At 41.4% G+C, this 23,540-nt stretch overlaps 1 protein-coding gene across 1 annotated transcript in view; it reads left to right on the top strand.

The window, feature by feature from the left end:
* The window catches only part of shtd (anaphase promoting complex subunit 1), a 596,397-nt gene that overhangs the window by 200,663 nt on the left and 372,194 nt on the right, over positions 1-23,540 (top strand). The window contains exon 17 of the mRNA XM_071673058.1: positions 20,146-20,243. Within this exon, the coding sequence (XP_071529159.1) occupies positions 20,146-20,243 (98 nt within the window). The remainder of the gene's footprint in view (positions 1-20,145; positions 20,244-23,540) is intronic.

Consider the following 23,540-nt stretch of genomic DNA (forward strand, 5'->3'; position numbering starts at 1 on the left):
TATATGTATATATATATATATATATATATATATATATATACTTATATATATATATATATATATATATTTTTTTTTTTTTTTATACTTTGTCGCTGTCTCCCGCGTTTGCGAGGTAGCGCAAGGAAACAGACGAAAGAAATGGCCCAACCCCCCCCATACACATGTACATACACACGTCCACACACGCAAATATACATACCTACACAGCTTTCCATGGTTTACCCCAGACGCTTCACATGCCTTGATTCAATCCACTGACAGCACGTCAACCCCTGTATACCACATCGCTCCAATTCACTCTATTCCTTGCCCTCCTTTCACCCTCCTGCATGTTCAGGCCCCGATCACACAAAATCCTTTTCACTCCATCTTTCCACCTCCAATTTGGTTTCCCTCTTCTCCTCGTTCCCTCCACCTCCGACACATATATCCTCTTGGTCAATCTTTCCTCACTCATTCTCTCCATGTGCCCAAACCATTTCAAAACACCCTCTTCTGCTCTCTCAACCACGCTCCTGCTCTCTCAACCATATTTATATATATATATATATATATATATATATATATATATATATATATATATATATATATATATATATATATATATATATATATATATATATATATATATATATATATATATAAGAGAGGTGCAACTGGAGGGATGTCTGATCATTATCTTGTGGAGGCTAAGGTGAAGATTAGTATGGGTTTTCAGAAAAGAGGAGTGAATGTTGGGGTGAAGAAGGTGGTGAGAGTAAGTGAGCTTGGGAAGGAGACCTGTGTGGGGAAGTACCAGGAGAGACTGTGTACAGAATGGAAAAAGGTGAGAACAATGGAAGTAAGGGGAGTGGGGGAGGAATGGGATGTATTTAGGGAATCAGTGATGGATTGCGCAAAAGATGCTTGTGGCATGAGAAGAGTGGGAGGTGGGTTGGTTAGAAAGGGTAGTGAGTGGTGGGATGAAGAAGTAAGAGTATTAGTGAAAGAGAAGAGAGAGGCATTTGGACGATTTTTGCAGGGAAAAAATGCAATTGAGTGGGAGAAGTATAAAAGAAAGAGACAGGAGGTCAAGAGAAAGGTGCAAGAGGTGAAAAAAAGGGCAAATGAGAGTTGGGGTGAGAGACTATCAGTAAATTTTAGGGAGAATAAAAAGATGTTCTGGAAGGAGGTAAATAGGGTGCGTAAGACAAGGGAGCAAATGGGAACTTCAGTGAAGGGCGTAAATGGGGAGGTGATAACAAGTAGTGGTGATGTGAGAAGGAGATGGAATGAGTATTTTGAAGGTTTGTTGAATGTGTCTGATGACAGAGTGGCAGATATAGGGTGTTTGGGTCGAGGTGGTGTGCACAGTGAGAGGGTTAGGGAAAATGATTTGGTAAACAGAGAAGAGGTAGTAAAAGCTTTGCGGAAGATGAAAGCCGGCAAGGCAGCAGGTTTGGATGGTATTGCAGTGGAATTTATTAAAAAAGGGGGTGACTGTATTGTTGACTGGTTGGTAAGGTTATTTAATGTATGTATGACTCATGGTGAGGTGCCTGAGGATTGGCGGAATGCGTGCATAGTGCCATTGTACAAAGGCAAAGGGGATAAGAGTGAGTGCTCAAATTACAGAGGTATAAGTTTGTTGAGTATTCCTGGTAAATTGTATGGGAGGGTATTGATTGAGAGGGTGAAGGCATGTACAGAGCATCAGATTGGGGAAGAGCAGTGCGGTTTCAGAAGTGGTAGAGGATGTGTGGATCAGGTGTTTGCTTTGAAGAATGTATGTGAGAAATACTTAGAAAAGCAAATGGATTTGTATGTAGCATTTATGGATCTGGAGAAGGCATATGATAGAGTTGATAGAGATGCTCTGTGGAAGGTATTAAGAATATATGGTGTGGGAGGCAAGTTGTTAGAAGCAGTGAAAAGTTTTTATCGAGGATGTAAGGCATGTGTACGTGTAGGAAGAGAGGAAAGTGATTGGTTCTCAGTGAATGTAGGTTTGCGGCAGGGGTGTGTGATGTCTCCATGGTTGTTTAATTTGTTTATGGATGGGGTTGTTAGGGAGGTAAATGCAAGAGTCCTGGAAAGAGGGGCAAGTATGAAGTCTGTTGGGGATGAGAGAGCTTGGGAAGTGAGTCAGTTGTTGTTCGCTGATGATACAGCGCTGGTGGCTGATTCATGTGAGAAACTGCAGAAGCTGGTGACTGAGTTTGGTAAAGTGTGTGGAAGAAGAAAGTTAAGAGTAAATGTGAATAAGAGCAAGGTTATTAGGTACAGTAGGGTTGAGGGTCAAGTCAATTGGGAGGTGAGTTTGAATGGAGAAAAACTGGAGGAAGTGAAGTGTTTTAGATATCTGGGAGTGGATCTGTCAGCGGATGGAACCATGGAAGCGGAAGTGGATCATAGGGTGGGGGAGGGGGCGAAAATTTTGGGAGCCTTGAAAAATGTGTGGAAGTCGAGAACATTATCTCGGAAAGCAAAAATGGGTATGTTTGAAGGAATAGTGGTTCCAACAATGTTGTATGGTTGCGAGGCGTGGGCTATGGATAGAGTTGTGCGCAGGAGGATGGATGTGCTGGAAATGAGATGTTTGAGGACAATGTGTGGTGTGAGGTGGTTTGATCGAGTAAGTAACGTAAGGGTAAGAGAGATGTGTGGAAATAAAAAGAGCGTGGTTGAGAGAGCAGAAGAGGGTGTTTTGAAATGGTTTGGGCACATGGAGAGAATGAGTGAGGAAAGATTGACCAAGAGGATATATGTGTCGGAGGTGGAGGGAACGAGGAGAAGTGGGAGACCAAATTGGAGGTGGAAAGATGGAGTGAAAAAGATTTTGTGTGATCGGGGCCTGAACATGCAGGAGGGTGAAAGGAGGGCAAGGAATAGAGTGAATTGGAGCGATGTGGTATACAGGGGTTGACGTGCTGTCAGTGGAGTGAATCAAGGCATGTGAAGCGTCTGGGGTAAACCATGGAAAGCTGTGTAGGTATGTATATTTGCGTGTGTGGACGTGTGTATGTACATGTGTATGGGGGGGGGGGGGTTGGGCCATTTCTTTCGTCTGTTTCCTTGCGCTACCTCGCAAACGCGGGAGACAGCGACAAAGTATAAAAAAAAAAAAAAAAAAAAAAATAAGTATATATATATATATATATATATATATATATATATATATATATATATATATTTTATTTATTATATTTGTTTTTACTTTGTCGCTGTCTCCCGCATTGGCGAGGTAGCGCAAGGAAACATCATAAGCCAATATTCTTGTTTCATGATAAGAGTAGTGGACCAGGCAGTATGATACAGTGGTTAAATTGATGAAAACTACTATTGACGTTTGTGTAAATAAATTATACATTTCCCTTTCCATAGCCAGAGGTTGAACCATTATGTGACATTCATTTTTCATTTCATTTCAAGCTAAAAGTTTGTTTTCTAAATTATTTCTTTTATTTTTTATATGTATATATATATGTATGTGTGTATGTGTGTATATGTGCATATGTATGTGTATGTGTATGTATATGTATGTTTTTTTTTTTTTTTTTTTTTTTTTTTATACTTTGTCACTGTCTCCCGCGTTTGCGAGGTAGCGCAAGGAAACAGACAAAAGAAATGGCCCAACCCCCCCCCATACACATGTACATACGTCAACACACGCAAATATACATACCTACACAGCTTTCCATGGTTTACCCCAGACGCTTCACATTCCTTGATTCAATCCACTGACAGCACGTCAACCCCTGTATACCACATCGCTCCAATTCACTCTATTCCTTGCCCTCCTTTCACCCTCCTGCATGTTCAGGCCCCGATCACACAAAATCTTTTTCACTCCATCTTTCCACCTCCAATTTGGTCTCCCTCTTCTCCTCGTTCCCTCCACCTCCGACACATATATCCTCTTGGTCAATCTTTCCTCACTCATTCTCTCCATGTGCCCAAACCATTTCAAAACACCCTCTTCTGCTCTCTCAACCACGCTCTTTTTATTTCCACACATCTCTCTTACCCTTACGTTACTTACTCGATCAAACCACCTCACACCACACATTGTCCTCAAACATCTCATTTCCAGCACATCCATCCTCCTGCGCACATCTCTATCCATAGCCCACGCCTCGCAACCATACAACATTGTTGGAACCACTATTCCTTCAAACATACCCATTTTTGCTTTCCGAGATAATGTTCTCGACTTCCACACATTTTTCAAGGCTCCCAAAATTTTCGCCCCCTCCCCCACCCTATGATCCACTTCCGCTTCCATGGTTCCATCCGCTGACAGATCCACTCCCAGATATCTAAAACACTTCACTTCCTCCAGTTTTTCTCCATTCAAACTCACCTCCCAATTGACTTGACCCTCAACCCTACTGTACCTAATAACCTTGCTCTTATTCACATTTACTCTTAACTTTCTTCTTCCACACACTTTACCAAACTCAGTCACCAGCTTCTGCAGTTTCTCACATGAATCAGCCACCAGCGCTGTATCATCAGCGAACAACAACTGACTCACTTCCCAAGCTCTCTCATCCCCAACAGACTTCATACTTGCCCCTCTTTCCAGGACTCTTGCATTTACCTCCCTAACAACCCCACCCATAAAAAAAATTAAAAACAAACATGGGACATCACACACCCCTCCCGCAAACCTACTCACTGAAAACCAAAAATCACTTCCTCTCTCCTACACGTACACAGCCTTACATCCGATAAAACTTCACTGCTTCTAACAACTTGCCCCCCACATGTATGTATATGATTTAAAATATGTATGTTTTTATATGTATATTTTTTATATATGTATATTTTAAAAACCGGGAAAAAAATTTTAAAGAATTTTTTGGGGTGTTGTGTAGGTTGGTGTGGGTGTATGGGTGGATGTTTGGGGTGTGTTTTGTGATTGGTAGTTGAAGGGGAGTTGAGTGAGGAGTATGTTTTGTGTGGTTTTGTTTTTGATGTGGTGAGTTTGGTGGAATGGGTTGTTATGGTGGGAGAGAGGGGGTGGATGTGTGGGGGTGGTGGTGGTGGGTGGGTTGGTTGTGGGGGGGTTGGGGTTGTATTGTGTAGTGAGGTGGGGTGTGTATGTTTGTATGTGGTTTTTGTAGTGTTGGGAGTGGAGGGGTGGGGGATGTGGGTTATTTGTGGGTGAGTTTGGTGGGGGGGGGGTGTGTTTTGATGGGGGTGTGTTGGGTTTGTGGGTTGGTGTGGGATAGGGAGGGGAGAGTGGGGGGGTGGTTTGGTTCTTGGGTTGTGTGGGGGGGGGGAAGGATTTTAGTAGGGGATTATTTTTCTGTCAGTAGAGACGGATGGATTTTTTAAAGTTGATTGTATTTGGAGTCTGGTAGGGTGCGTATAACACTTGGATTTCTATATGAGTTGTTGAGTTGGTGTTACTTTGGATTGATTAGGAGTTGTTATAGTTATATTGGTGTTTAGAGGCTGTTCATGATAGTGCTAATTTTGAGAGTCTTGATACATGATAGGTGTAGTGCTTGTTTATGAGATGTGTATATATTTATGGTTTGATCAGTAAAAGTCTGAGTATGTAGTAAAGTGAGTCGTGAGATGATGGAGATGAGAGTAGGGATAATGTGAAGAATGTTGAGTAGAGAAGTGCACATGTGGAAGTGGTGGATAGAAGATATATTCTTTGAGTAGGGAGGAAATATGTTTAGAGTATTTTATATGTTATGTTTATAGTGTTATAGATTGTCTATATGTAGAGTGTTTGTGAATAAGTTGTATAGATAATAATTGGTGGTTTTGGAATAGAATATTACGAAATAATGGCGTGTTAGTTGTTGAGTTGCGAGATTTAGATGTTGGTTGATAGTGTCTAATGAGAATTGATTTATGTGAGTGACATATTATGTAGCTCTCTGATATGTTGAGTAATTGTTGTCTGTTAGAGTGTAGATATTAAGGTATTTATTATTATTGGAGGTTAGTAGAGATAGATTGATGTGTTGGAAAATTAAAATTAAATGGAGAAACTTGGAGTCTGAGAAGAGAGCCGAAGAGGTTTTTGAAATGGTTGGTCACATGGAGAGAACAAAGGAAAGATACCTAAAATATATGTTCGGAGTGAGAACGAGGAGAAGAGGAACCAAATGGATGAAAGATGGAGTGAAAAGATTTGAATGATCGGGGCCTGAACTTCAGGAAGGTAAAGGGAGGGCAAAGAATACAGAAGTGAATTGGATCGATGTGGTATACCGGAGGTTGACGCCTGTCAGCGATTGAATCAGCAAGTGTATGGATGTTGGTTGGTCCATTTCTTTCCGTCTGAGTTTTCTCTGCGAGCGCTATCCCTTCGCAATTATCCGCGGGAGACACGCCGACAACGCAAAAAAAAAAAATCAAAAATATAATATATAACATTACTAAACTGCGCCAGAACGTTACAGGCATTAATAAAAATTACTGGACTGAAAGGGCTAGGTATATGAAACAATTCACTCGAAATGTGAAAATAATAGTTGATTTTAGACAGACAGAGGATGAGAGAGAGGAGCACAGGATAAGAGAAGGTTCGTACTAGACAAGTTTAAAAAGTTTATATAGCATATTACACACTGGAACAACATTAAACTTTGACTATGCACTCAGGCGTTCTACTAGGGACATGAGTATAGCTAGTACTAATCCGCGTAGAGCGAGTGCACTGTCTATGTATGAGACTGCTGATGAACAAACTAACAAGGGAACATGCACAACACGTAATACAACTCTTATACTGTGTCATCTATGAAATTACACTATTACTAGAGACAAAGGAAACGAAAAGACAAATCCATCGTGCAAAGATCAAATATTATGCGTAGAAAATCAGACTGAGCGATATCGAAGCGAAAAGATGATTTGCGAAGGTTGACATTGGTGTCTACAAATTCATATAGCCACGCTAGCGGAGAGAGCCTGTCACAGAGAAGAAACAAAAATCATGAGACGAATTCAACATGGAGCTGTTTTTGGGGAGCGCAGCCTGCAGAAAGTGAGTGTGTCTCAGTGCGTTTTACTAAATGTCAAATAAAGCGACAGAACACACCGTGAATAGTCGAATTGATCTAATGTAGATGACATGTGACACATTGTTATAGATCTATCTTCATAGTCCTAATAGCTCACTCACGATTAGCCACTAGAGACGACTTCTAACAATCTACTCTCGAGTCGTAATCCAACGCGTTGCACACGCTAAAGAATTAGATGAATGACTAACGATTGATACATGGGGTGTTTCATTAAGAATTGAATTATTAAATGACGCTAGCTGTACATAGCGAAGAGCGTCAGGAAGAAGCTGAAGAGTGTGTGCTTAGAGACTCTTACTAACTTGCATGGCATGAGTCATAGAAAAGAGTACTGAGCGAGCGTATGCGATAGTTATAGAGTGAGGATAATACCTCGGATATTACGCAAAAAAACAGCGACACGTGAACTCACATAAATGATCTCAGTAGATAAAGTATACGTTATGTAAGAGTATATAATTGATCTCTGAGTTTTATGTAAGATATGATTTACGGCGATGCGATTGAGGTCACATATAGTAAGACAGAGTTAGGCGCCCGAGGAATAATAAAGATGTCTTGTCTCGGCTCTAGAGGATATTACGTGAATTATACCAATAGAGAGTTTAGCGGCTATTACGAGCAACAAGATATCGATACTTTTGGAAATGTTTCTATATTCACAATATTATATCGTGCTTCTGATGCACTTGGTGAGGGATTGCAGCACAGAGATTAAATTCAGCGTAAGGGTAAGTGTGACTGCTATATCTACTAATATCTTAACATGACAATACTAAGATGTTATGCATCCAGAGAGGCTGGTTCATAGTAAGTGGGTAGGTGTATATTAATTCTAAGATAAGAGACTATCATTATTGTCATAGGATGACAGGTCGTTATATTAGAACGTGAGGGATGTCTATAGTAGAGATATTAGAAGAGATTCGCGTATATGCATGGGGATCGGTGAGGACGTTTGAGTGGGTGAGGGTTTCTAGTACAGGGAGGGTAATTTGGGGAAGGATTAAGCACTGAAGATTAATGCTTTTTAGAATAGTAAGAATAATCATAGATACAGAGCGGGATAAAGAGATACACTACAATCTTTGTGAGGGATAAGAGTCGATATGATATAGGGTGACTGTGTGTGGAGTGATAGAGAATGAGTGGTGGAGAGTGAGTGAGTGTGAGAGATGTTGATGGATGCACAAATTGATGGCTTGGGGCATAGATGATGGGAGGTGGGTTGGTTTGATTTTAGAAAGGTAGTGAGTGGTATTGAGGAGAGTTGAGTGAAGAAGTAAGATTATTTTAGTGAAAGAGAAGAGAGAGCCATTTGGACGTTTGCAACGGGGACACAAAATGCAAATTGAGCTTTCTGACGCGTTGTGAGTGATATTATTCTCAACGAGAACGCATAAAAAGAACCACAGGAACGAAGGTCAAGAGAAAAGGTGCAAGAAGTGGAAAAAGAGGGCAAATTGAGAGTTGGGGTAGAGAGTATCATTAAATTTTTATGGAGAATAAAAGATGTTCTGGAAGGAGGTAAATAAAGGTGCGTAGACCAAGGAGCATATGGGAACTTCAGTGAAGGGCGCAAATGGGAGGTGAAACAAGTAGTGTGAGTGAGAAGATGGAGTGAGTATTTTGAAGGTTTGTTGAATGTGTTTGATGATAGAGTGTCAGATATAGGGTGTTTTTGGTCGAGGTGGTGTGCACAGTGAGTGACAAGGAGTTAACAGCGGTGGCGAAATACTCAATTTGGCGAAACATGTAAGCAGAAGATATAACAGAGAGTAGTTGATTAATTCTCCATGCAGTACAAGATGAAGCACAAAAAGAGCCGAGCAAGTGAGCAGCAGACGTAGCAGGCAGATCGATTAGATCATTCTATAAGCAGTGCGAATACCTCACTACATTAATATCAACAGGTGATTACAATACTGAGTCTAGTTACTGACTGTGTTTAGTAAGGTTATCTACAACTCATATTGTACTTTTAGATAATGAGTCAATCAACGGATGAAGAGTGCGCGAATGTCTGCGAGCTATTCTGTGGAGTGTATGCAGCACAGAAACAAACGTGCTATGACAATAGTTGGCCATTGTAACAAGAAACAGCCATAAATGGGGAATCTCACAGTATATCTGGAGTTGAGCCCTCACATATGATATCTTCACACAGCAGTAAATGCTTTAGATTATAGTTTATGGATATAGATAACATCTCTACATATGCCATAAGATACAAGAACCGAACTAGCTTAGAAATCTAACTGGAGTCAGTGCTCTGTGTGGCTTACATTAGACAAGAATCTCTGATGTGATCCAAGTGCGCACACTAGCAGATTGATCATCATTGGCACAAAGGTAGTGGCGATTTTAGTATATGTCAAATTGAATAGCATCCAAAGATTCTCTTGAGCGCGTAGGGAAATGAGATTGATACAAAAGGGAAGATGAGAACGGATGCAACGTACGAGAATACCTGAGTCACGAGTGAGCGAGGTCGAATTATCTCTCTTAGTTGTGAAACGATGATGAATTCAGCATAAAATGACAAGGAGATATTAATCTATTGAGACAGGATTGGGAAAGATGCGTTCTCGAGTGGAAAACACTAGCACAAGTAAACTATGACTCATCAGACGTTAAGCACACACATAATAATACTACAGGAACGACTACAAATTCATGGATCATCTAGAATGTACAGAGTTCTGCTGAGTAGAAGCAATTATAAGTGCAGCCATCAAGTCAAACACATGTGCTGATGTCATAGATAGTGTGATAGAGTATATACTGCATGTGAAGGTATTTAAGATTATATGTGGTTGGAGGCAAAGTTGTTAGAAAGTGACAACGACGGTATGACGAAAATTTTTATCCGAGGATGTAAGGCATGTGGTACGTGTAGGAGACTAGGGGCGTAGGTGATCATACATGGATATGACACACAGACAGTGTTCCCATAAATGTGGTTTGGCGCAGGGGTGTTGTGATGTCTCCAAGGTCAGATGAGCAGAGCGACACTTTGTTTATGGATGGGGTTGTTAGAGAGGTGAATGCAAGAGTTTTGGAAAGAGGGGCAAAAATGAAGTCTGTTGGGGATGAGAGAGCTTGGGAAAGTGAGGTCATTGTTTGTTCGCTGATTATATCTCGCACGAGAGCAGTGCTGTGGCTGATTCATGTGAGAACTGCAGAAGCTTGGTGACTGAGTTTTGGTAAAGTGTGAGTGAACACCTAGCTCAGAATACAAACAAAATGAGACACTGACAGACTAGAGTGTACAAAGGTAAGAGAGGAATGTAAGGAGTCTAGGTACAGTAGGTTGAGAATCATAAGACAGAGGTGTCATGGACACCACAAGACTCAATGGGTAGGTAAGTTTGAATATAAAAAGTGGAGGAAGTAAAGTGGTTTTAGATATCGGAATGGATCTGGCGCAAGATGAAAACCATGGGAAGCGGAAATGGATCATAGTGGGGGAGGGGCGAAAATCCCTGGTAAAATGCCCCACACGACATAGAGCACAGATTACGTCACACACGACTAATAATGATCGAGAACATTATCTCGGAAAGCAAAAATGGGTATATTTGATGGAATAGTGGTTCCAACAATGTTGTATGGTTGTGAGGTGTGGGCTATGGATAGAGTTGTGCGCAGGAGGATGGATGTGCTGGAAATGAGATGTTTGAGGACAATATGTGGTGTGAGGTGGTTTGATCGAGTAAGTAAAGTAAGGGTAAGAGAGATGTGTGGAAATAAGAAGAGCGTGGTTGAGAGAGGAGAAGACGGTGTTTTGAAATGGTTTGGGAACATGGAGAGAATGAGTGAGGAAAGATTGACCAAGAGGATATATGTGTCAGAGGTGGAGGGAACGAGGAGCAGTGGGAGACCAAATTGGAGGTGGAAAGATGGAGTGAAAAAGATTTTGTGTGATCGGGGCCTGAACATGCAGGAGGGTGAAAGGAGGGCAAGGAATAGAGTGAATTGGATCGATGTGGTATTCCGGGGTTGACGTGCTGTCAGTGGATTGAATCAGGGCATGTGAAGCGTCTGGGGTAAACCGTGGAAAGTTGTGTAGGTATGTATATTTGCGTGTGTGGACGTATGTATATACATGTGTATGGGGGTGGGTTGGGCCATATCTTTCGTCTGTTTCCTTGCGCTACGTCGCAAACATGGGAGACGGCGACAAAGAAAAAATAAAATATATATATATATATATATATATATATATATATATATATATATATATATATATATATATATATATATATATACATATATATATATTTGTTTATGGATGGGGTTGTTAGGGAGGTAAATGCAAGAGTTTTGGAAAGAGGGGCAAGTATGAAGTCTGTTGGGGATGAGAGAGCTTGGGAAGTGAGTCAGTTGTTGTTCGCTGATGATACAGCGCTGGTGGCTGATTCATGTGAGAAACTGCAGAAGCTGGTGACTGAGTTTGGTAAAGTGTGTGGAAGAAGAAAGTTAAGAGTAAATGTGAATAAGAGCAAGGTTATTAGGTACAGTAGGGTTGAGGGTCAAGTCAATTGGGAGGTGAGTTTGAATGGAGAAAAACTGGAGGAAGTGAAGTGTTTTAGATATCTGGTAGTGGATCTGGCAGCGGATGGAACCATGGAAGCAGAAGTGGATCATAGGGTGGGGGAGGGGGCGAAAATTCTGGGGGCCTTGAAGAATGTGTGGAAGTCAAGAACATTATCTCGGAAAGCAAAAATGGGTATGTTTGAAGGAATAGTGGTTCCAACAATGTTGTATGGTTGCGAGGCGTGGGCTATGGATAGAGTTGTGCGCAGGAGGATGGATGTGCTGGAAATGAGATGTTTGAGGACAATGTGTGGTGTGAGGTGGTTTGATCGAGTGAGTAACGTAAGGGTAAGAGAGATGTGTGGAAATAAAAAGAGCGTGGTTGAGAGAGCAGAAGAGGGTGTTTTGAAGTGGTTTGGGCACATGGAGAGAATGAGTGAGGAAAGATTGACCAAGAGGATATATGTGTCGGAGGTGGAGGGAACGAGGAGAAGAGGGAGACCAAATTGGAGGTGGAAAGATGGAGTGAAAAAGATTTTGTGTGATCGGGGCCTGAACATGCAGGAGGGTGAAAGGAGGGCAAGGAATAGAGTGAATTGGAGCGATGTGGTATACCGGGGTTGACGTGCTGTCAGTGGATTGAATCAAGGCATGTGAAGCGTCTGGGGTAAACCATGGAAAGCTGTGTAGGTATGTATATTTGCGTTTGTGGATGTATGTATATACATGTGTATGGGGGAGGGTTGGGCCATTTCTTTCGTCTGTTTCCTTGCGCTACCTCGCAAACGCGGGAGACAGCGACAAAGTATAAAAAAAAAAAAGAAAAATATATATATATATATATATATATATATATATATATATATATATATATATATATATATATATATATATTTGATGCTACCTCGCTGATGTGGGAGGTGGCGAATGTGTGTAAAGGGGAAGAGAGAAAAAAAAAGAATATATATAGAAGAGAGATGCATTTTTGCAGGGAAAAAATGCAATTGAGTGGGAGATGTATAAAAGAAAGAGACAGGAGGTCGAGAGAAAGGTGCAAGAGGTGAAAAAGAGGGCAAATGAGAGTTGGGGTGAGAGAGTATCATTAAATTTTATGGAGAATAAAAAGGTTTTCTGGAAGGAGGTAAATAAAGTGCGTGGGACAAGGGAGCAAATGGCAACTTTAGTGAAGGGCGCAAATGGGAGGTGATAACAAGTAGTGGTGATGTGAGAAGGAGATGGAGTGAGTATTTTGAAGGTTTGTTGAATGTGTTGATGATAGAGTGGCAGATATAGGGTGTTTTGGTCAAGGTGGTGTGCAAAGTGAGAGGGTTAGGGAAAATGATTTGGTAAACAGAGAAGAGGTAGTAAAAGCTTTGCGGAAGATGAAAGCCGGCAAGGCAGCAGGTTTGGATGGTATTGCAGTGGAATTTATTAAAAAAGGGGGTGACTGTATTGTTGACTGGTTGGTAAGGTTATTTAAGGTTATGTATGACTCATGGTGAGGTGCCTGAGGATTGGCGGAATGCGTGCATAGTGCCATTGTACAAAGGCAAAGGGGATAAGAGTGAGTGCTCGAATTACAGAGGTATAAGTTTGTTGAGTATTCCTGGTAAATTATATGGGAGGGTATTGATTGAGAGGGTGAAGGCATGTACAGAGCATCAGATTGGGGAAGAGCAGTGTGGTTTCAGAAGTGGTAGAGGATGTGTGGATCAGGTGTTTGCTTTGAAGAATGTATGTGAGAAATACTTAGAAAAGCAAATGGATTTGTATGTAGCATTTATGGATCTGAAAAGGCATATGATAGAGTTGATAGAGATGCTCTGTGGAAGGTATTAAGAATATATGGTGTGGGAGGCAAGTTGTTAGAAGCAGTGAAAAGTTTTTATCGAGGATGTAAGGCATGTGTTCGTGTAGGAAGAGACGAAAGTGATTGGTTCTCAGTGAATGTAGGTTTGCAGCAGGGGTGTGTGATGTCTCCATGGTTGTTTAATTTGTTTATGGATGGGGTTGTTAGGGAGGTGAATGCAAGAGTTTTGGAAAGAGGGGCAAGTATGAAGTCTGTTGTGGATGAGAGAGCTTGGGAAGTGAGTCAGCTGTTGTTCGCTGATGATACAGCAGTTGTGGCTGATTCATGTGAGAAACTGCAGAAGCTGGTGACTGAGTTTTGTAAAGTGTGTGAAAGAAGAAAGTTAAGAGTTAATGTGAATAAGAGCAAGGTTATTAGGTACAGTAGGGTTGAGGGTCAAGTCAATTGGGAGGTAAGTTTGAATGGAGAAAAACTGGAGGCAGTAAAGTGTTTTAGATATCTGGGAGTGGATCTGGCAGCGCATGGAACCATGGAAGCAGAAGTGGATCATAGGGTGGGGGAGGGGGCGAAAATCCTGGAAGCCTTGAAGAATGTGTGGAAGTCGAGAGCATTATCTCGGAAAGCAAAAATGGGTATGTTTGAAGGAATAATGGTTCCAACAGTGTTATATGGTTGCGAGGCGTGGGCTGTGGATAGAGTTGTGCGCAGGAGGGTGGATGTGCTGGAAATGAGATGTTTGAGGACAATGTGTGGTGTGAGGTGGTTTGATCGAGTAAGTAACGTAAGTGTAAGAGAGATGTGTGGAAATAAAAAGAGCGTGGTTGAGAGAGCAGAAGAGGGTGTTTTGAAATGGTTTGGGCACATTTAGAGAATGAGTGAGGAAAGATTGGTCAAGAGGATATATGTGTCGGAGGTGGAGGGAACGAGGAGAAGTGGGAGACCAAATTGGAGGTGGAAAGATGGAGTGAAAAAGATTTTTAGTGATCGGGGCCTGAATATGCAGGAGGGTGAAAGGAGGGTAAGGAATAGAGTGAATTGGATCGATGTGGTATACCGGGGTTGGCATGCTGTCAGTGGATTGAATCAGGGCATGTGAAGCGTCTGGGGTAAACCATGGAAAGCTGTGGAGGTATGTATATTTGTGTGTGTGGACGTGTATGTATATACATGTGTATGGGGGTGGGTTGGGCCATTTCTTTCATCTGTTTCCTTGCGCTACCTCGCAAATGCGGGAGACAGCGACAAAGCAAAGAAAAAAAAAAATATATATATATATATATATTTATATATATATATATTTATATATATATATATATATATATATATATATATATATATATATATATATATATATATATATATATATATATATATGTATATATATATATATGCTACATACAAATGGATTTGTATGTAGCATTTATGGATCTGGAGAAGGCATATGATAGAGTTGATAGAGATGCTCTGTGGAAGGTATTAAGAATATATGGTGTGGGAGGAAAGTTGTTAGAAGCAGTGAAAAGTTTTTATCGAGGATGTAAGGCATGTGTACGTGTAGGAAGAGAGGAAAGTGATTGGTTCTCAGTGAATGTAGGTTTGCGGCAGGGGTGTGTGATGTCTCCATGGTTGTTTAATTTGTTTATGGATGGGGTTGTTAGGGAGGTAAATGCAAGAGTTTTGGAAAGAGGGGCAAGTATGAAGTCTGTTGGGGATGAGAGAGCTTGGGAAGTGAGTCAGTTGTTGTTCGCTGATGATACAGCGCTGGTGGCTGATTCATGTGAGAAACTGCAGAAGCTGGTGACTGAGTTTGGTAAAGTGTGTGGAAGAAGAAAGTTAAGAGTAAATGTGAATAAGAGCAAGGTTATTAGGTACAGTAGGGTTGAGGGTCAAGTCAATTGGGAGGTGAGGTTGAATGGAGAAAAACTGGAGGATGTGAAGTGTTTTAGATATCTGGGAGTGGATCTGGCAGCGGATGGAACCATGGAAGCGGAAGTGGATCATAGGGTGGGGGAGGGGGCGAAAATTCTGGGGGCCTTGAAGAATGTGTGGAAGTCGAGAACATTATCTCGGAAAGCAAAAATGTGTATGTTTGAAGGAATAGTGGTTCCAACAATGTTGTATGGTTGCGAGGCGTGGGCTATGGATAGAGTTGTGCGCAGGAGGATGGATGTGCTGGAAATGAGATGTTTGAGGACAATGTGTGGTGTGAGGTGGTTTGATCGAGTGAGTAACGTAAGGGTAAGAGAGATGTGTGGAAATAAAAAGAGCGTGGTTGAGAGAGCAGAAGAGGGTGTTTTGAAGTGGTTTGGGCACATGGAGAGGATGAGTGAGGAAAGATTGACCAAGAGGATATATGTGTCGGAGGTGGAGGGAATGAGGAGAAGAGGGAGACCAAATTGGAGGTGGAAAGATGGAGTGAAAAAGATTTTGTGTGATCGGGGCCTGAACATGCAGGAGGGTGAAAGGAGGGCAAGGAATAGAGTGAATTGGATCGATGTGGTACACCGGGGTTGACGTGCTGTCAGTGGATTGAATCAAGGCATGTGAAGCGTCTGGGGTAAACCATGGAAAGCTGTGCAGGTATGTATATTTGCGTGTGTGGACGTATGTATATACATGTGTATGGGGGTGGGTTGGGCCATTTCTTTCGTCTGTTTCCTTGCGCTACCTCGCAAACGCGGGAGACAGCGAGAAAGTATAATAGAAAATAAAATAAATAAATATATATATATAAATCCTTGGGGATAGGGGAGAAAGAATACTTCCCACGTATTCCCTGCGTGTCGTAGAAGGTGACTAAAAGGGGAGGGAGCGGGGGGCTGGAAATCCTCCCCTCTTGTTTTTTTTTTAAATTTTCCAAAAAAAGGAACAGAGAAGGGGGCCAGGTGAGGATGTTCCCTCAGAGGCCCAGTCCTCTGTTCTTAACGCTACCTAGCTGATGCGGGAAATGGCGAATAGTTTGAAAAAAAAAAGAAAATATTTTTTTTTTTTTTTTTTTTTTTTTTTTACTTTGTCGCTGTCTCCCGCGTTTGTGAGGTAGCGCAAGGAAACAGACGAAAGAAATGGCCCAACCCCCCCCATATACATGTATATACATACGTCCACACACGCAAATATACATACCTACACAGCTTTCCATGGTTTACCCCAGACGCTTCACATGCCTTGATTCAATCCACTGACAGCACGTCAACCCCGGTATACCACATCGCTCCAATTCACTCTATTCCTTGCCCTCCTTTCACCCTCCTGCATGTTCAGGCCCCGATCACACAAAATCTTTTTCACTCCATCTTTCCACCTCCAATTTGGTCTCCCACTTCTCCTCGTTCCCTCCACCTCCGACACATATATCCTCTTGGTCAATCTTTCCTCACTCATTCTCTCCATGTGCCCAAACCACTTCAAAACACCCTCTTCTACTCTCTCAACCACGCTCTTTTTATTTCCACACATCTCTCTTACCCTTACGTTACTCACTCGGTCAAACCACCTCACACCACACATTGTCCTCAAACATCTCATTTCCAGCACATCCATCCTCCTGCGCACAACTCTATCCATAGCCCACGCCTCGCAACCATACAACATTGTTGGAACCACTATTCCTTCAAACATACCCATTTTTGCTTTCCGAGATAATGTTCTCGACTTCCACACATTCTTCAAGGCCCCCAGAATTTTCGCCCCCTCCCCCACCCTATGTTCCACTTCCGTTTCCATGGTTCCATCCGCTGCCAGATCCACTCCCAGATATTTAAAACACTTCACTTCCTCCAGTTTTTCTCCATTCAAACTCACCTCCCAATTGACTTGACCCTCAACCCTACTGTACCTAATAACCTTGCTCTTATTCACATTTACTCTTAACTTTCTTCTTCCACACACTTTACCAAACTCAGTCACCAGCTTCTGCAGTTTCTCACATGAATCAGCCACCAGCGCTGTATCATCAGCGAACAACAACTGCCTCACTTCCCAAGCTCTCTCATCCCCAACAGACTTCATACTTGCCCCTCTTTCCAAAACTCTTGCATTCACCTCCCTAACAACCCCATCCATAAACAAATTAAACAACCATGGAGACATCACACACCCCTGCCGCAAACCTACATTCACTGAGAACCAATCACTTTCCTCTCTTCCTACACGTACACATGCCTTACATCCTCGATAAAAACTTTTCACTGCTTCTAACAACTTTCCTCCCACACCATATATTCTTAATACCTTCCACAGAGCATCTCTATCAACTCTATCATATGCCTTCTCCAGATCCATAAATGCTACATACAAATCCATTTGCTTTTCTAAGTATTTCTCACATACATTCTTCAAAGCAAACACCTGATCCACACATCCTCTACCACTTCTGAAACCACACTGCTCTTCCCCAATCTGATGCTCTGTACATGCCTTCACCCTCTCAATCAATACCCTCCCATATAATTTACCAGGAATACTCAAGAAACTTATACCTCTGTAATTTGAGCATTCACTCTTATCCCCTTTGCCTTTGTACAATGGCACTATGCACGCATTCCGCCAATCCTCAGGCACCTCACCATGCGTCATACATACATTAAATAACCTTACCAACCAGTCAACAATACAGTCACCCCCTTTTTTAATAAATTCCACTGCAATACCATCCAAACCTGCTGCCTTGCCGGCTTTCATCTTCCGCAAAGCTTTCACTACCTCTTCTCTGTTTACCAAATCATTTTCCCCAACCCTCTCACTTTGCACACCACCTCGACCAAAACACCCTATATCTGCCACTCTATCATCAAACACATTCAACAAACCTTCAAAATACTCACTCCATCTCCTTCTCACATCACCACTACTTGTTATCACCTCCCCATTTGCGCCCTTCACTGAAGGGCGCAAATGGGGAGGTGATATATATATATATATATATATATATATATATATATATATTCATACGATTCGCCATTTCCCGCATTTGCGAGGTAGCATTAAGAACAGAGGACTGGGCCTTAGAGGGAAAATATATATATATATATATATATATATATATGTATGTAACATTTATGGATCTGGAGAAGGCACATGATAGAGTTGATAGAGATGCTCTGTGGAAGGTATTAAGAATATATTGTGTGGGAGGCAAGTTGTTAGAAGCAGTGAAAAGTTTTTATCGAGGTTGTAAGGCATGTGTACGTGTAGGAAGAGAGGAAAGTGATTGGTTCTCAGTGAATGTAGGTTTGCAGCAATGGTGTGTGATGTCTCCATGGTTGTTTAATTTGTTTATGGATGGGTTTGTTAGGGAGATGAATGCAAGAGTTTTGGAAAGAGGGGCAAGTATGAAGTCTATTGTGGATGAGAGAGCTTGGGAAGTGAGTCAGTTGTTGTTCGCTGATGATACAGCGCTGGTGGCTGATTCATGTGAGAAAGTGCAGAAGTTGGTGACTGAGTTAGGTAAAGTGTGTGAAAGAAGAAAGTTAAGAGTAAATGTGAATAAGAGCAAGGTTATTAGGTACAGTAGGGTTGAGGGTCAAGTCAATTGGGAGGTAAGTTTGAATGGAGAAAAAGTGGAGGAAGTAAAGTGTTTTAGATATCTGGGAGTGGATCTGGCAGCGGATGGAACCATGGAAGCGGAAGTGGATCATAGGGTGGGGGAGGGGGAGGAAAATCATGGGAGCCTTGAAGAATGTGTGGAAGTCGAGAACATTATCTCGGAAGGCAAGAATGGGTATGTTTGAAGGAATAGTGGTTCCAACAATGTTGTATGGTTGCGAGGCGTGGGCTATGGATAGAGTTGTGCACAGGAGGGTGGATGTGCTGGAAATGAGATGTTTGAGGACAATGTGTGGTGTGAGGTGGTTTGATCGAGTAAGTAATGTAAGGGTAAGAGAGATGTGTGGAAATAAAAAGAGCGTGGTTGAGAGAGCAGAAGAGGGTGTTTTGAAATGGTTTGGGCACATGGAGAGAATGAGTGAGGAAAGATTGACCTAGAGGATATATGTGTCGGAGGTGGAGGGAACGAGAAGTGGGAGACCAAATTGGAGGTGGAAAGATGTAGTGAAAAAGATTTTGTGTGATCAGGGCCTGAACATGCAGGAGGGTGAAAGGAGGGCAAGGAATAGAGTGAATTGGATCGATGTGGTCTATCAGGGTTGATGTGCTGTCAGTGGATTGAATCAGGGCATGTGAAGCGTCTGGGGTAAACCATGGAAAGCTGTGTAGGTATGTATATTTGCGTGTGTGGACGTATGTATATATATGTGTATGGGGGTGGGTTGGGCCATTTCTTTCGTCTCTTTCCTTGCGCTACCTCGCAAACGCGGGAGACAGCGACAAAGCAAAAAAAAAAAAAAAAAAAAAACTGAATGACATATTCTGTTTAAACTTAAGATAAAAGTGCAGTGATTTTACTTCTGACGATTTCAATTATTCAGTTTGCCGACCGTCATGAGATTCCCTCCATTACTGATGGTGTAAGGATGAAACAACCTATAAACCCCTAAAACAGATAGTTATTTTCACCTCTACAGGGCAATCCTATTTGATATTACATCTGGCTTCATTCTGTAAAGCATATATTTGATAATATTAAATCTATTTCAAAATGTGTAGCACTGGTGTTATTACCAACAACTGTAAGTGCTTCCAGTGTGGCAAAATATAAAGATCCAGGCAGAAACATTTTTAGGGTATATTGTTGTACTCTCCCACAAACAACTTTTGCCACTTACCAGAAAATTCTGAGTATACATTATTTTCACTTTTCAGGCCTTGCGACACCTATATGTTCTAGCAACAGAGCCAAGACTTTTGATGCCTATTGACGTTGAAACTGGAAGACTTTGTCAAGTCAGCGTTACAGTCCGGTAAGATATGCTTTTCTTTCATTGTGTGTATCTTGCACAGTCTTCTCTCTGATCACCAGTACAGCTTCCATAAGGCAAGATTTACTGGTGATATCTTTTCCTATCTCACTGAGGTCTGGTCATCATCCCTGAAAGATTTTTGGGAATCCTATGTAGTTGCTTTTGACACATCCAAAGTTTTGATAGGGTGTGGCATCAGGGTCTGATCTCTAAGCTTCTCTTTTTTGACTTTCCTCTCTCACTTTGATTCCTTATATCTTGCCTCCTATGTAGTTGTTGATGGATCAACCTTTCCCCTTTCTCCATTAACAGCAGTCTGCATTAAGATTCTATCCTATCTCCTACACTTATTCTTGTATTTATTAATGATTTCCTTTCTTCCGTGAATAACCAAATGCACTTATACTGACAATTCAACACTACATCCTTCAATTTTACTCCTCTCTCTTGATCTGCATCTTGTCTCGACACAATATTCCCTGTTAACTCAGATGTGAACAGGATATCTAGTTAATTTCAATGCCTTCAAGACCCAGTTTTTACCCATCTCTCTGATGAAAATTCCTCACAACTTTCCTCTTGCTTTTGATAGTCCTGCAATTCCACCTGTTAACTCAGTGAACATATTTGGTATTACTTTAACATCAACATATCTTCGAAACCCCCATTACAGAAGTATCCAAGTCTGCCTCCAAGAAACAGGGAGTCGTGTTTAGATGTCAAAACATCTTTTATTCCAAACAGTTGCTTCATTTATACAAAAGATTAATCTGTTCTTGCAATGTTTTCAAACCTGGGTTGGCTCTAGCTGTGTATCAGTACTTGACAGAGTTGAGTTGAAAGCAGTTCGACTTTAAACTCTCCCAGGCTAACTTTAAGACTTGACCTGTTTGCCCTATACCACAGTGTTGGTTCACTCTCCCTCTTCTATGGGTAATACTTTGGTTTTTGCCATCAAGATCTGACTGCTTGCGTGCCCTCACCACTTGCTAGACCACGCAATCCTTGGCAAGCTGCTGAGTCACATGATTACATGTGGCCATTGGTATCTCAGGGATTGGTCATTTTCATAACTTTTTTTGTGTACATCTCAAAGTTTTAGAACTCTCTACCCTCTCATGTCTTTTCCAATAACTATGACCTGGCACATTTTGAAAAATAGATTTTGCACTTCCTCCAAAATTTTTCAATATTTTTCCTTGTCTCTTGCTTTTCCCTTTCATTAACCTGTATATTTAGATTGAGACTCAGCCTTAATGTGGACTTTTGTCCATAAAAGGATCCTCCAACATAAAGAAAAAAATGTACAAGCTGTTTTTTCCTGAGGGAACATCCCAAAATGAATATTCTTGTTTACTCGTGCTTGTAAAGTTCATCTACAGTCATATGGATACAATGCAGAGTAATGTTTTCTCCCCACTGTTCACATGAACTCCACCACTGGATAGAACTGAAATTCATGGATTGGTGATTGGTGACTAAATGGTGTTAAAACTGTTGTAGAAGAGTTGCATATCTGCCCCAGGGAATTAGGTACCCTACCCTTTGCTAATCTACAGGTGTATTAAGATAAGATGTTTTGTATGATAATATTTCAAATGTAGATGATTAATTACAGAATGACAATAGACATAATTACCTATAATACTTATGTAGAAAATGCTGCCACCATTCTCATTATGAATTGAGAAAAAGGAAAGGAAATCTTATGAATATTGCACGTCATTGCTGAAAATGTTTCGAAGTTAGAAGTTGAAAACTCAGGCGTAGAAAAGAAATGAGTGTGAGTTCCTTCCTTTGTGCCATTTCTTCCCTCTCTCTTAATTTTAAGGACATGTATAGTCCAGGGGAAAACTTTACCAATTCCTCCTAAGATGATCATGAACTGATAGTCCTAGGTTAAGACTTGAAAGTAATTTATTTCATCTTGTCCATGCATTCCAGCATGGATTTAGGAATGTATATCCCAGCATAGATGTGGTCCCAGTATGGATTGTTTCCATCATAGAATTGTTGTCACCATCTTGGAACCTCAAAAGTAATTATTACATGTCTTATTAAGAAGTTTGTAATGGAAACATAAAATTATATGAAAATGTTCTGTTCACTAGACTAAAGACAATATTCTCAGGTAAAAATTACTCTAGTATTTAAGTTGCACCTCAAATAACATTAATTTTTTTTTCTTTTTTTGCTTTGTCGCTGTCTCCCGTGTTTGCGAGGTAGCGCAAGGAAAGAGACGAAAGAAATGGCCCAACCCACCCCCATACACATGTATATACATACGTCCACACACGCAATATACATACCTACACAGCTTTCCATGGTTTACCCCAGACGCTTCACATGCCCTGATTCAATCCACTGACAGCACGTCAACCCCGGTATACCACGTCGATCCAATTCACTCTATTCCTTGCCCTCCTTTCACCCTCCTGCATGTTCAGGCCCCGATCACACAAAATCTTTTTCACTCCATCTTTCCACCTCCAATTTGGTCTCCCACTTCTCCTCGTTCCCTCCACCTCCGACACATATATCCTCTTGGTCAATCTTTCCTCACTCATTCTCTCCATGTGCGCAAACCATTTCAAAACACCCTCTTCTGCTCTCTCAACCACGCTCTTTTTATTTCCACACATCTCTGTTACCCTTACATTACTTACTCGATCAAACCACCTCACACCACACATTGTCCTCAAACATCTCATTTCCAGCACATCCACCCTCCTGCGCACAACTCTATCCATAGCCCACGCCTTGCAACCATACAACATTGTTGGAACCACTATTCCTTCAAACATACCCATTTTTGCTTTCCGAGATAATGTTCTCGACTTCCACACATTCTTCAAGGCTCCCAGGATTTTCGCCCCCTCCCCCACTTCCGCTTCCATGGTTCCATCCGCTGCCAGATCCACTCCCAGATATCTAAAACACTTTACTTCCTCCAGTTTTTCTCCATTCAAACTTACCTTCCAATTGACTTGACCCTCAACCCCACTGTACCTAATTACCTTGCTCTTATTGACATTTACTCTTAACTTTCTTCTTTCACACACTTTACCAAACTCAGTCACCAGCTTCTGCAGTTTCTCACATGAATCAGCCACCAGTGCTGTATCATCAGCGAACAACAACTGACTCACTTCCCAAGCTCTCTCATCCCCAACAGACTTCATACTTGCCCCTCTTTCCAAAACTCTTGCATTCACCTCCCTAACAACCCCATCCATAAACAAATTAAACAACCATGGAGACATCACACACCCCTGCCGCAAACCTACATTCACTGAG

The sequence above is a fragment of the Panulirus ornatus genome, chromosome 18 (assembly GCF_036320965.1).
Source record: "Panulirus ornatus isolate Po-2019 chromosome 18, ASM3632096v1, whole genome shotgun sequence".
NCBI lineage: Eukaryota > Metazoa > Arthropoda > Malacostraca > Decapoda > Palinuridae > Panulirus > Panulirus ornatus.